General features: G+C 40.7%; 1 protein-coding gene across 1 annotated transcript in view; it reads right to left on the reverse strand.

Moving 5' to 3' along the window:
• Positions 1 to 553: 553 nt before the first annotated feature.
• Positions 554 to 13,995, reverse strand: part of clcn6 (chloride channel 6) — a 69,428-nt gene continuing 55,986 nt past the window's right edge. Inside the window, exons 21-23 of the mRNA XM_063032970.1 lie at positions 13,517 to 13,624; positions 4,258 to 4,383; positions 554 to 4,164 (exon numbers count right to left, since the gene is read on the reverse strand). Of these exons, the coding sequence (XP_062889040.1) occupies positions 4,084 to 4,164; positions 4,258 to 4,383; positions 13,517 to 13,624 (315 nt within the window). The 3' untranslated portion in view covers positions 554 to 4,083. The remainder of the gene's footprint in view (positions 4,165 to 4,257; positions 4,384 to 13,516; positions 13,625 to 13,995) is intronic.

The raw sequence follows: 13,995 nt of genomic DNA on the forward strand, positions 1-13,995 counted from the left end.
TGGAGTTACACGCTGACGACGGTTCTCCGCGGAAATGGGACCCGCTCTCAGGGTTTCACAACTGGCTGTTGCTCGGCACGTCAAGGGCTCAGCCTAAGAGCTCCGCTCGCCTTCGGAGGACCGAGTTTTCGTGGCTCTGGAGATGGGGGGGGGGGGGCGGGATCGGAGGTCGGTGTCGTGGGAGATGGAAGATCTATGGCTGTGTGCCCAGAGACCCGAGATCTTTGGGCAGACCTCAGAAAAAGCAATGCAACTGACTTTTAACATTGTAAACCAGTGAGTTGTTTGTTACATCTCCCCTCTCGCTGTGAAACGGAGACACCTCTTTCTCCCTTATTAGGGAGAGAGCGCGCCCGTGGTATGTCGAATGTCGGGTGAACAAGTAGTCCTTGGGTACTGCAAGTCTGTGTCTTTGCTGTTGTCTTGCTCATGCTTGAGTGCTCCGTGGCGGGTGCCAATGCTTTTTTTAGCCGGTGGGGGGAGGGGGGATTGTTGCTTGCTGTGCTTACACACGGGAGGGAGGGGAGCTGGGGGGGGGGATTTTGGGGTTCTAACATTTAACTGTCGTTTATTCTTTGGGGGCACTCCTCTGTTTTTTGTGGATGGTTGCCAGGAAAAAGCATTTCAGGATGTATACATTTCTCTGACATTAAATGTACCTTTGAAATACTCATGCAGCAGATTGTCACAGACTGTAAGTCACTAAAGGAGTGTGTGAATGAAGCAAAGAATGCTCTACAGGCAGATTATAAAAAAAGTCATTAAAGAGATTAGAAGACAGATATCCAATGGTAGTAATTTCTAGATTACTCCCTGGGTTGTGCCCCAGTGATTGTTTTAGATGTGAGAAGTTCGAGTTCAAATCCAGCCAGCTCCTTGCACACTTCCCATCCGTGCTGGGTTAAGTGTTGTTAAAAAAAGTCAAATGCTATGGAAACAGCAAAAATACCCACCTGATGCGCCATGTGGCACGAAAAGGAGCAACAACAACTTATTGTCTTTGAATTGAGTGACTTGTAGAGCCACACAAGGGCATATTTAAGAGTCAAACACTTTGAGCCAGACACTGCACATGGACCAGGCTGGATAAGGCTGTCACATTGCCTCCCAAAGGAAGTAAGTGAAACACCTGGGATTTTAAAAATTCTTCTAGCTTTGTAGATTTGTCTTTTTTAAAAATATTCCAGATTATTAACTGAATTTAGAGTGCACAGTTGCCATAGTGGGATTTGAACTAGGGTCTCTGATTCTCAATATAAGCATCTGTATTACCAGCCTGGCAATTAGCCAATTGTTAAGAAAAAGTGTTAAGAACATATGGGATCCTGGGCTTTATAAATGCAAGCAGAGTACAAGAAAAACAAAGTCAATGAGAACCTTTTGAAAATGGTTTGATCAGAACTGAAGTTGCACCCACAACCTTCTGAACTCAAGGGCAATTATATTCAGTTTATGCAATTTGCCAGATGCAAGGAACTTAAGAAGACAGAGAAATCGCCACAACATCCTCTTAATGCTTCAAAATTCTTCAGTGTGTGTAAAAGTTATCATGAACCGACAACCCAAACACCACAAATGGGAATATTTTATTTCAATGTAACCTAATCTTCAAAAAAATAAGTGGTTATAAGGTCAGAGCTTTTACAAACACGGAATAAAAAAATAAAATGAGAAGTACATTTGGCTTCAGAAGCATTCTGATGTGAAACAATTAATGTAAAAAATAATAAGTGCAAATGTGATAATGTGATCATCTTCTGGTTGCAGCAACTTAACATCCATCAATCTGACATTAAGACTTTGAAGATAATAATAACATAATTAGAGAATGGAACCCACATCAGCCCTGCTCACCTGGAGGTCCCTTTTTTTCCACTGCCTTTAAACGTTGCAGGGCTTAAGATTCAGAAACTGTTTTCAGTGGTTGCGAATGTCAGTTAATTAATAAATCCTACATTTAACCATCACTTAACTCCAGTGTTCCATGCTATTAGAGATGGAGGGGAAGGTGGGTGATCAATGGGAGATGGTGCTACACTTAGATAATCCAAGACTGTGTCGTGCCTTTAGGTGTTATTTTTTGAGGATTGAGGGAATTATAGAGGATCATGTGGAATTTGGTGCTAGACAGACAGCCCAACTTAAACTTCTCAAAAGGGTATCCAAAATAAAAGTTGTTCTCTGGCTCAGAAATTAAGTTGAGATTCACCCAACTGACAACCTAGGTTCCAATTAGGACACTGATATTCTATATTGTCCTAACAGTGGGAAAAAAAAGGATAACTGCTTTATAATAAACAGATGTATCATCTGGGTCTAACTACTAACTGGGTGATATTTTGTTTCTTGAAGAATGTCCCAAGCTCATCACAAAGCGTTTCTGAAACACAAAAACTGCTACAGTGACTTTACACATCCAGGGTACAGGTCCCGGTCCACTAGGGCTGTACAATAAGTGTGAATCAAAATGATGAAAACTTAAGGTGACAGGGAAGGCAGATTAAGTGCAATGAACACACTGAAAACAAAAGCTAAGGCTTGTACTAAAAACTTCAAGTCCCAAATTACTATTTTTTAATCTTAAAAATAATTAAAACTCTTAAAGACAAAAAAAAAATTGGACACAGAATTTAAAGAAAAGGGAATTAAGAACAATGGAGGCTCAGAATTTGAGTTTTTTCCCTTTCATTTCATGATCCAGAGCTCTAGGGTTCCCTTTGTGTGGATTAACCCTTCATAAGTACAGTACACTCAAGTTTAACAACATGGTATGGCTTTTCCACTTACAGAAAAGAATGAAGAATAACTGTGCCCTCAATCCACATGCAAATGTAATTTCCCTTAATTGAGATTCTCTGTAGGCCACAGCGCACACAGCAAAACAGTGTGGCAGTGGTGGCCAGCTCACTAGCTTCTACCTAATTTTGCACAATACTTCAACCAACAACTCCCACTTCTCATCAATTCTAGCAATTTTAATTATATTCTTCAGCACACCAATCGCCTTAATATCTCTTCTTTTCCCTGGGCTGTTGCATTCATGGCAAAAGACAACTCTGTTACAATTATACCTACTTCAAAAAATAATTAACGGCTTCATTGGAGGACTTGTTACATTTTTCCCAATACAATTTTGCTTTCAGATCTGCCACTCACTGATCACCATCAAGCGGACAACTTTTGATGTAGTGGCATCATGCAAGACATCACTTACATGGATTGTGTTACAACTTGAGATGTGCAGCTCCCCAAATTGTGTAACCATGGAAATAAGAGCAACTGTGACACGACAAGGCTCAGAGTGAACCAGTTAATAACTGCAACAGATTCCTCCCACGAGGATTATGAGAGATACTGAAATGGAACAAACTGTGGATACTGATAAACGAGTTCCTTCAACCAACCATGCAAAGATCCTGACCTTGCTCCATTCAGTTGGAAACTGTATTACTGCATTTTCTGGTCTGCAACTTTTAAAACCAAACTTCCAAATCTGTGCACAGGGACAGATTCATTTGAATTACAATATCTAGTTAATCTGCAGATCTAGTGTTTAAACAAAACGCCAAAAAGAGCAATCACCAATCTCTGAATAAATCCATTAGTAAGTTCCTCTATTTTCTGTCTCGTTAGTGTTTCATATTTGTGCCTTTCCCAGACTTGTCCTTTTGATATTGATTTACCATGAGAAAATTGCAGAGTCAGCCAATTTGCCATGCTCCATAAAATGCTTAGCCGACTGCCCTCACTGCAAAATTCTCTGATGTCTGGAGGTCCACTGAATCTCATAAAACAAACTACAACCTTTCACTGCTGCCCATTTCACTCGAGTACAAGCAACTTTAATTAGTTCCACAATTAACAAACTCAGCCACAGACTGAACAGACAAGTAATGCGGCAAACTAAAACTAAAACCCGGGGAGCTAAACCCTCCAGCGGCTATTTGCTTATCCAGTCTGGCAGGTGGACGTGGAGAAGACTGGCACCAAAGGATGTCCTGTCTTTTCAGATGGCCCCGAAAATCACCGTCATTGCAAATGTGAGGCAGAAGCATCTGGAATGTTGCACCATGAGGGAGGGAATCAAATTGTCATATTGTGGTGTCGTAGCTTCATCAATAGAAAATCGTGGCTCAGATTGTGTCGTGTGATGATTCCGACAATCTAAACCAAAGGAAAAGTGAAAACAGATTCGGGTAAGATTTCTAACTGCAGAAGCGCACACAATGAAGTTGCAGAATCGCTGTCCCAACTCACCTCTCCCACAGCATTGATGACTGGTAGGTGCCTCAATCCCATGGTACGGAATAGGTTGAATACTTGAGACACGTGTGTGTTTGGCGAGACTGTGTATGGGCAGGGATTCATGTAAGGTGTGATATCCTAATGCAGAGACAAGACAAACAGTTCAATAAACAGATGCATACCTGACAGTCAGGGACAGCCAGTTGTAAAGTTATCATCCTGTACATTACCAGCATGGGCACAAAAAGCTGCTGCTCTTTCTAAGAATGTTTTAACAGTCATCCTTTGACCTCTAAAAACGAATATTAATCAAAGTAGCTCAAGAAGGTGCCCCCTTGCCTGAGCTTAGAAGAGCAAGAGATCTGGGACTAAGCATAAAAGTAATTTAAGGATTAGTCATGATCTAACAGAACAGCTGCGATTATTCAAGGGGTCCACTGATGTGTTCAGGCACCTCCCCCACATCTTCCCCGCAACTTATGAATGGTAAAGTTACAAGTTCAAGTTTTATTCAAGACATCCAAACACACTTTGTAGGCCAATACCTATAGTGCAATCCAGAGTGTGTGCATAGCAGTTACAGATAATGTTTTTATTTCAGTGGAATTTGGGAATACAAATCCATAATTCTTTGAAAGTGGATTCACAGGTAGGTAGGGTCATAAAGAGAGCTTTTGGCACATTGGCTTTCATAAATCAAAGTAGTTAGTACGGGAGCTGGGATGTAATGTTGAAGTTGTATAAAATATTGGTAAGGCCTAATTTGGATTATTGTGTGCAATTCCAGTAACCTGTGTGCAGTTCCAGTTACTATCTGTAAGAAAGACATCAATAAACTTGAAAGAGTGCAGAGAAAATTTACTAGCAATTTGCAACAACTTGAGGACTTGATGTATAGGGGAAGATTGAATAGGTTCGGACTTTATTCCACATTGGAGAATGAGGGGAGATTTGATAGAGATATACAAAATTGTGAGGGGTATAGATAGGGTGATTTCAACCAAGATTTTTCCATTGAGGTTGGATGAGACTAGAACTAGAGGTCATGGGTTAAGGGTGAAAGGTGAAATGTTTAAGGGGAGCATGAGGGGGATCTTCTTCAGAGAGTGGCGAGAGTATATAACAAGCTGCCAGTGGAAGTGGTCGATGCAGGTTTAATTTCAACATTTAAGAGATATAGGTACATGGGTGAGAGGGTATGAAGGGCTGTGATCCAGGTTCAGATCGATGGGACTAGGCATATTAAGAGTTTGACCCAGACTGGATGGATCGAAGGGTCCCATTCTGTAGTGTTCGATGACTATGTTAAAATGATGGCATTACTCCAACAATCGCAATGAAAAACCCAACGTCTCAAGGTTGTGAAGGTTTTACATGAATGCAGATCCTGTATATCAGCACCAGTGTTGGTTTGAAGTGAAATAGTAACTACAGCTACTAGTGCCAATGGTGTCCTACCTACTCAGGTCACAAGGAGTATTAAAACTTCGGGCAGTATTTGCACAATTTAAGCAGGGACTGCAAAGACTGAAAAACACAACACAGGATTTGGGCTAATCCCTGCTCCTGAATAAGCAAATCAGCCCTATCAATGCATACTGGGTCTCAGAGAAAAAGCCACATCCCAAGCTCTTTGGTATTACTAGGCAGACTGCATCTGAACAGTTCTATTGTTGATCAAACCACCCCTTCTTTCAGCTCTCTCTACAAGATCACAACTAGGAGCTTTATAAACAGAGAGTTGAACTCCAAATGGAACATAGTTTACTATTAACGTCCTTGATCGAAAATCAATTAATGAAAACCAGAAGTGAGTTTTATATTCATAGTGATAAATCGGGTAAATTATTAGCCAATCAATTGAAATCTACTTCGGTTAAAGGTCAAATTACTAAGATCCGTAAATATGATGATACTCTGACAGTTGATCATGACGAGATCAACAAAACCTTTCAAGAATTTTATACCTCTTTATATCATTCTGACTTTCCTCATGATTTTAACATCATGCATGATTTTCTAAGAAAATTGAATTTTCCGAAATTATCACCCGAAGACTGTTTAACATTAGAAACACCTATTACAGAGGACGAAATAACAGCTGTAATCTCATCAATGAATTCCAGTAAGGCACCTGGTCCGGATGGTTTTACAGTGGAATTTTTTAAGTCTTTTTCCTCTATTCTCTCTCCCTGGTTGTCTAGAATATTCAAAGAAGCAATCAGTTTAGGTAAATTACCACAATTGTTTTATGAAGCTTCTATTTTTTTACTTCTTAAAAAGAATAAAGATCCTACTGATAGTGCATCATATAGACCGATATCTCTTTTGAATGTAGATTCAAAAATTTTTTCAAAAATTTTAGCCGCTAGTCTAGGGAAGGTATTACCTCAAATTATCTCTGTGAACCAAACAGGATTTATTAAAAACCGTTATTCATCTTTTAATATCAGGAGGTTAATGAATATTGTTTATACCCCTCCACTTAACACTCCGGGACGTATTATTTCGTTAGATGCTGAGAAAGCTTTTGATAGAGTTGAATGGCCATATTTATTTAGTGTGTTTGAGAAATTCAATTTTAGTTCGACATTTATATCCTGGATTAAATTGTTGTAGAACATAGAACAGTACAGCACAATACAGGCCCTTCGGCCCACAATGTTGTGTCGACCCTCAAACCCTGCCTTCCATATAAGCCCCCACCTTAGATTCCTCCATATACCTGTCCAATAGTCTCTTAAACTTCACTAGTGTATCTGCCTCCACCACTGACTCAGGCAGTGCATTCCACGCACCAACCACTCTCTGAGTAAAAAACCTTCCTCTAATATCCCCCTTGAACTTCCCACCCCTTACCTGAAAGCCATGTCCTCTTGTATTGAGCAGTAGTGCCCTGGGGAAGAGGCGCTGGCTATCCACTCTGTCTATTCCTCTTATTATCTTGTACACCTCTATCATGTCTCCTCTCACCCTCCTCCTCTCCAAAGAGTAAAGCCCTAGCTCCCTTCATCTCTGATCATAATGCATACTTTCTAAACCAGGCAGCATCCTGGTAAATCTCCTCTGTATCCTTTCCAATGCTTCCACATCCTTCCTATAGTGAGGTGACCAGAACTGGACACAGTACTCCAAGTGTGGCCTAACCAGAGTTTCATAGAGCTGCATCATTACATCGCGACTCTTAAATTCTATCCCTCGACTTATGAAAGCTAACATCCCATAAGCTTTCTTAACTACCCTATCCACCTGTGAGGCAACTTTCAGGGATCTGTGGACATGTACCCCAAGATCCCTCTGCTCCTCCACACTATCAAGTATCCTGCCATTTACTTTGTACTCTGCCTTGGAGTTTGTCCTTCCAAAGTGTACCACCTCACACTTCTCCAGGTTGAACTCCATCTGCCACTTCTCAGCCCACTTCTGCATCCTATCAATGTCTCTCTGCAATCTTTGACAATCCTCTACACTATCTACAACACCACCAACCTTTGTGTCGTCTGCAAACTTGCCAACCCACCCTTCTACCCCCACATCCAGGTTGTTAATAAAAATCATGAAAAGTAGAGGTCCCAGAACAGATCCTTGTGGGACACCACTAGTCATAATCCTCCAATCTGAATGTACTCCCTCCACCACGACCCTCTGCTTTCTGCAGGCAAGCCAATTCTGAATCCACCTGGCCAAACTTCCCTGGATCCCATGCCTTCTAACTTTCTGAATAAGCCTACCGTGTGGAACCTTGTCAAATGCCTTACTAAAATCCATATAGATCACATCCACTGCACTACCCTCATCTATATGCCTGGTCACCTCCTCAAAGAACTCTATCAGGCTTGTTAGACACGATCTGCCCTTCACAAAGCCATGTTGACTGTCCCTGATCAGACCATGATTCTCTAAATGCCTTTAGATCCTATCTCTAAGAATCTTTTCCAACAGCATTCCCAGCACAGACGTAAGGCTCACTGGTCTATAATTACCCGGACTATCCCTACTACCTTTTTTGAACAAGGGAACAACATTCGCCTCCCTCCAATCCTCCGGTACCATTCCCGTGGACAACGAGGACATAAAGATCCTAGCCAGAGGCTCAGCAATCTCTTCTCTCGCCTCGTGGAGCAGCCTGGGGAATATTACATCAGGTCCCGGGGACTTATCTGTTCTAATGTATTTTAACAACTCCAACACCTCCTCTCCCTTAATATCAACATGCTCCAGAACACCAACCTCACTCATATTGTCCTCACCATCATCAAGTTCCCTCTCATTGGTGAATACCGAAGAGAAGTATTCATTGAGGACCTCGCTCACTTCCACAGCCTCCAGGCATATCTTCCCACCTTTATCTGTAATCGGTCCTATCTTCACTCCTGTCATCCTTTCTTTCTTCACATAATTGAGGAATGCCTTGGGGTTTTCCTTTACCCTACTCGCCAAGGCCTTCTCATGCCCCCTTCTTGCTCTTCTCAGCCCCTTCTTAAGCTCCTTTCTTGCTACCCTATATTCCTCAATAGACCCATCTGATCCTTGCTTCCTAAACCTCTTGTATGCTGCCTTCTTCTACCTGACTAGATTTTCCACCTCACTTGTCACCCATGGTTCCTTCACCCTACCATTCTTCATCTTCCTCACCGGGACAAATTTATCCCTTACATCCTGCAAGAGATCTCTAAACATCGACCACATGTCCATAGTACATTTCCCTGCAAAAACATCATCCCAATTCACACCCGCAAGTTCTAGCCTTATAGCCTCATAATTTGCCTTTCCCCAATTAAAAATTTTCCCTGTCCTCTTTGATTCTATCCTTTTCCATGATAATTATAAAGGCCAGGGAGCAGTGGTCACTGTCCCCCAGATGCTCACCCACTGAGAGATCTGTGACCTGACCCGGTTCATTACCTAGTACTAGATCTAGTATGGCATTCTCCCTAGTCGGCCTGTCCACATACCGTGACAGGAATCCGTCCTGGGACACAATTAACAAACTCTGCCCCATCTAAACCCTTGGAACTAATCAGGTGCCAATCAATATTAGGGAAGTTAAAGTCACCCATGATAACAACCCTGTTATTCTGGCACCTTTCCAAAATCTGCCTCCCAATCTGCTCCTCTGTATCTCTGCTGCTACCAGGGGGCCTATAGAAAACCCCCAGTAGAGTAACTGCTCCCTTCCTGTTCCTGACTTCCACCCATATTGACTCAAAAGAGGATCCTGCTACATTACCCACCCTTTCTGTAGCTGTAATAGTATCCCTGACCAGTAATGCCACCCCTCCTCCCCTTTTTCCGCCCTCTCTATCCCTTTTAAAGCACTGAAATCCAGGAATATTGAGAATCCATCCCTGCCATGGTGCCAGCCAAGTCTCTGTAATGGCCACTACATCATAATTCCATGTATGTATCCAAGCTCTCAGTTCATCACCTTTGTTCCTGATGCTTCTTGCATTGAGGTACACACATTTCAGCCCTTCTACCTTACTGTCTTTACACCGTTTATTCTGCTTCTCTTTCCTCAAAGCCTCTCTGTATGTTAGATCTGGCTTTACTCCATGCACTTCTTTCACTGCTCTATCGCTCTGGGTCCCATCCCCCTCGCAAATTAGTTTAAACCCTCCCAAACCATGCTAGCAAACCTACCTGCAAGGATATTGCTCCCCCTCGAGTTCAGGTGCAACCCATCCAACCTGTACAGGTCCCACCTTCCCCAGAAGAGATCCCAATGATCTAAAAATCTAAAACCCTGCTCCCTGCACCAACTCCTCAGCCACGCATTTAACTGCCATCTCCTCCAATTCTTACCATCACTATCACGTAGCACTGGCAGCAATCCTGAGAACGTCACCCTTGAGGTCCTGTTCTTCAGCCTTCTGCCTAGTTCCCGAAACTCACACTTCAGGACCTCATCCCTCTTCCTGCCTATGTCGTTGGTCCCAACATGTATCACGACTTCTGGTTGCTTTCCCTCTCGTACCAGGATGTTGTGCACCAGGTCAGAGACATCCCGGACCCTGGCACCCGGGAGGCAACAAACCATGCGGGTGTCCTTCTCACGTCCACAAAACCTCCTGTCTGCTCCCCTGACTATAGAGTCTCCAATGACAACAGCTCTCCTCTTCTCCATCCCACCCTTCTGCACCACAGGGTCAGACTCAGTGCCGGAGGCCCTGCCACTGTGGCTCACACCTGGTTGGTCGTCCCCACCAACAGTATTCAGGATGGTAAACTTATTATTCAGGGAAATGGCTACAGGGGTGCTCTGCACTACCTGTCTGCTCACCTTCGCTTTCCCCCCTCTGACTGTCACCCAACGACCTGCTTCCGACAGCCTGTAGCTTCAGTTTGTACTAATAATCAAAGTTCTCCCTTTTTTTGTTTATCTTGTGGTACTAGGCAAGGATGCCCTCTTAGTCCTTTATTATTTAATATTGCACTTGAACCTTTAGCAATTGCTATCCGAGACTCGTGGAAATGAAATACATAAATTATCATTATGTGCAGATGATTTGTTATTATATATCTCTGATCAGGAGAAATCAATTCCTGTTATTTTATCTTTGTTGGCTCAATTTAGTAATTTTTCTTGAACCTTAATAGGAGTAATTTTTCTTGAACCTTAATAAGAGTGAATTATTTCCCCTAAATAATCAGGTTTCTATTTATGGATGTTTACCATTTAAATTGGTTACTGACTCTTTCATATATTTAGGGGTTAAAATCACGAAAAAGCATAAATATTTATTTAAAGCTAATTTTTTACCTTTAATTGACCAGATTAAATTTTTGTTTACTAAATGGTCACCAATGTCTCTGTCACTGATAGGTCAGATCAATGCTATCAAGATGATTATTTTGCCTAAATTTTTTATATGTATTTCAATCAGTACCAATTTTTATTCCAAAATCTTTTTTTTGATAATGTTGATTCAAAAATGTCCTCATATATATGGCAGAGCAAAAACCTTGGGTTAGGTAAAAGGCATTTACAGAAATCTAAAAAAAGGGGGGGTGGTTTAGCAATCCCGAATTTTAGATTTTACTATTGGGCAATTAACATTCGATACTTAAAATTTTGGTTATGGGACTTGGATGTAACTTCAAGTCCACATTGGGTAAATCTTGAATGCAATTCTTTACAAGGGTTTTCACTGGGTTCTGTTTTAGGGACTTTGCTTCCTTTTACTCCTTCTAAATTGTATAAACAAATGAATAACCCCATAGTTAAACATACTTTACATACATGGTTTCAATTTCAAAAATTTTTTGGGTTGAACCAATTTATTTTAGCAAGTCCTATTATATCTAATTTCTTTTTTCAACCTTCCACTATGGATCAAGCTTATTTAGATTGGAAAATCAAAGGCATAGTGCAATTTTGTGATTTATTTTTGGATAATTGTTTTATGTCCTTTGTACAGCTATCTAATAAATATAATTTACCTAGATTTCACTTTTTTAGATATTTACAGGTTAGAAACTTTTAAATTACTGTTTCTCCTAATTTTCCACATTTATATCCAATGGATATTTTGGGAAAATTTTTAGATTTAAATCTTTTTCAGAAAGGTGTTGTAGCAATTATTAATATAATTATGAATTTATGTCCTGATATATCTAATAAAATTAAAACTGATTGGGAAAGAGAACTGTATTACTGTACCGATTGAAAAATGGGAAAAAATTCTTCAATTAGTTAACTCATCCTCTATATGTGCTAAACATGCGTTGATACAGTTTAAAGTAGTGCACAGGGGTCCAGATATTCAAATATTCTTATTTCTGTTTCTAATGAGCTTGCTACTCTGTTATATATCATATATATTCCATTTAAAATAGCTTTGAATGAGCTCAATTGATTTTCATTTTCTGGCTAGAGGATGCAATAATTAATTGCATTCTGATAACAGAGATCTATGCGCCTAAGTACACAGTCTTGGACTCCGATCGAATAACATGAAAACCAAATGAACCACAAGCCACATTTGTCTGACCCAGGTTACATTAAATAATGCATCAGGAGAGGAGGTTTATAAGTGCAGGACAGCTGTTTACGATGGTGGGATGGACATCTCCCAAACCAAAAGATCTAAATTAAATACAGGTTATGCTCTGTAATCAAATTTTCATTAATCACGGTGCCCTGGCTTGACTGACGGTGACAAGGTGGTCAGCCAAGACTCCATGTCCATGGTTGACTCCAACCATTGGAGGGCCTCATTAACCAAGGAGATACCAGTTACTCAGCTTATTTACATAGAGTTTTCTATTTAATGATTTGAAAGGTCCTACCCGTCAAGGTTACTGTCACTGGCAACAAATTAAAGCAGATCTCCCAGATTAAACCCACTTGTTTTCTGTCCTAGTCCATAAATAAAATCCTAATTTTAAAAAAATCTTAAGAACTGCAGTTACAAAGCACCCTTAACTTTGTAGAAGACTCAAGTACTTCCAGGAATTTGATTTTTTTTTTAAATAACAGCCATTGGACCTAAAAGAAAAGGAGATTATGAACTTGACACAAAGTTAATGAGAATCTTAAATGAGAAGAGAAAAGTGAATAGGTTTGATTGAAATTCTAGAACTAAATAACTGAAGACAGTGACCAAAAGTGGGGCACAAAGTGCAGGCGCTCTAAAGAGAGCAAATGCAGAATTCCTGTTAGAATGAAGGAGGGTAGTGCTAAACAAAGACAGAGTGACCACCACAAACTTAGTTAGGAAAGCAGGCAGGAGAGGTTAATTGAACTCAGGTTTATGAAGGATAGGGGCCACCCTTGTAAAATGTCAACTGTTGATTAAAAATAGAGATCGGAACAGGTGGTTGTTTCAAAGCTAAGACAGGGGGTACCTTGGACCAATGGACTAAACGCAGAGAAGGCTGGGACATAGATATCCAGGTGGTTTCAATCTGTCTGAGCATTTTGCACATTGATGGATCTAAGGGAGCAGGGGGGAAGGAGGAGGCTTTTAACATCATTGATGGATGTGAGAAGCTAAATATTAACTTTACATGTACTTCAAATAGTGTGGAAATTAGTCCCTAACTGTGGGCTTTAGTCAGATCTGCCAATGACTAACTAAACCAATACAAATATTCAAGTAAGTAAAATGTACAGGAAAGTAAACTGAGCACACATTGACCAAAAGACCTTATGAAGCAACTAATCTAATTATGCTCCTGGCATTGCTGCATGAAGTAAATCTTCCAGGACACAGACAGATGCTGGTCACTGATTTATTTTGGAACTCCAACATGAACAAACACCTACCACAATCATACGTGGATTGAGGAGGGTCAGATCGAGGTCATGAACATCAGGGTACCGAGGATAATCTTCAGTCATCTCAGAGTACGATAACCGTGGCTGTGTTGAACTCTGAAAGGCAGAGTGAGGAAGATTGAGACAGTAACCAAGAAAATGAGTAAAGGAGAAGACTAGAACATTTAATTAGGGATGAAAAGGGCTTTTTGTATATACTTTAGTCATCTTACTAGAACAAATCTCATTTCAACACTTTTGCTGCAGATATTAAGGCAGACACTGTATTTCTTTTCCCTTAATTGCTAGAGATAATTCTGTATAAATGGCTCAAGAGATGGGTCCAAAATTTACCCGTTTTTTCATTTATTGCTGACTGCTTGCAGTGCATTGGCTTATTTCTGACTTTTAAGTTCCAAGTGCTAAACTATCTTATCCTCTTGGTTTACTTTGTAGATAGCTCTCTCTGAGGCACAAAACATTTCATA

Source organism: Mobula hypostoma, chromosome 25 (genome assembly GCF_963921235.1).
Source record: "Mobula hypostoma chromosome 25, sMobHyp1.1, whole genome shotgun sequence".
In the NCBI taxonomy this organism is placed as follows: domain Eukaryota; kingdom Metazoa; phylum Chordata; class Chondrichthyes; order Myliobatiformes; family Myliobatidae; genus Mobula; species Mobula hypostoma.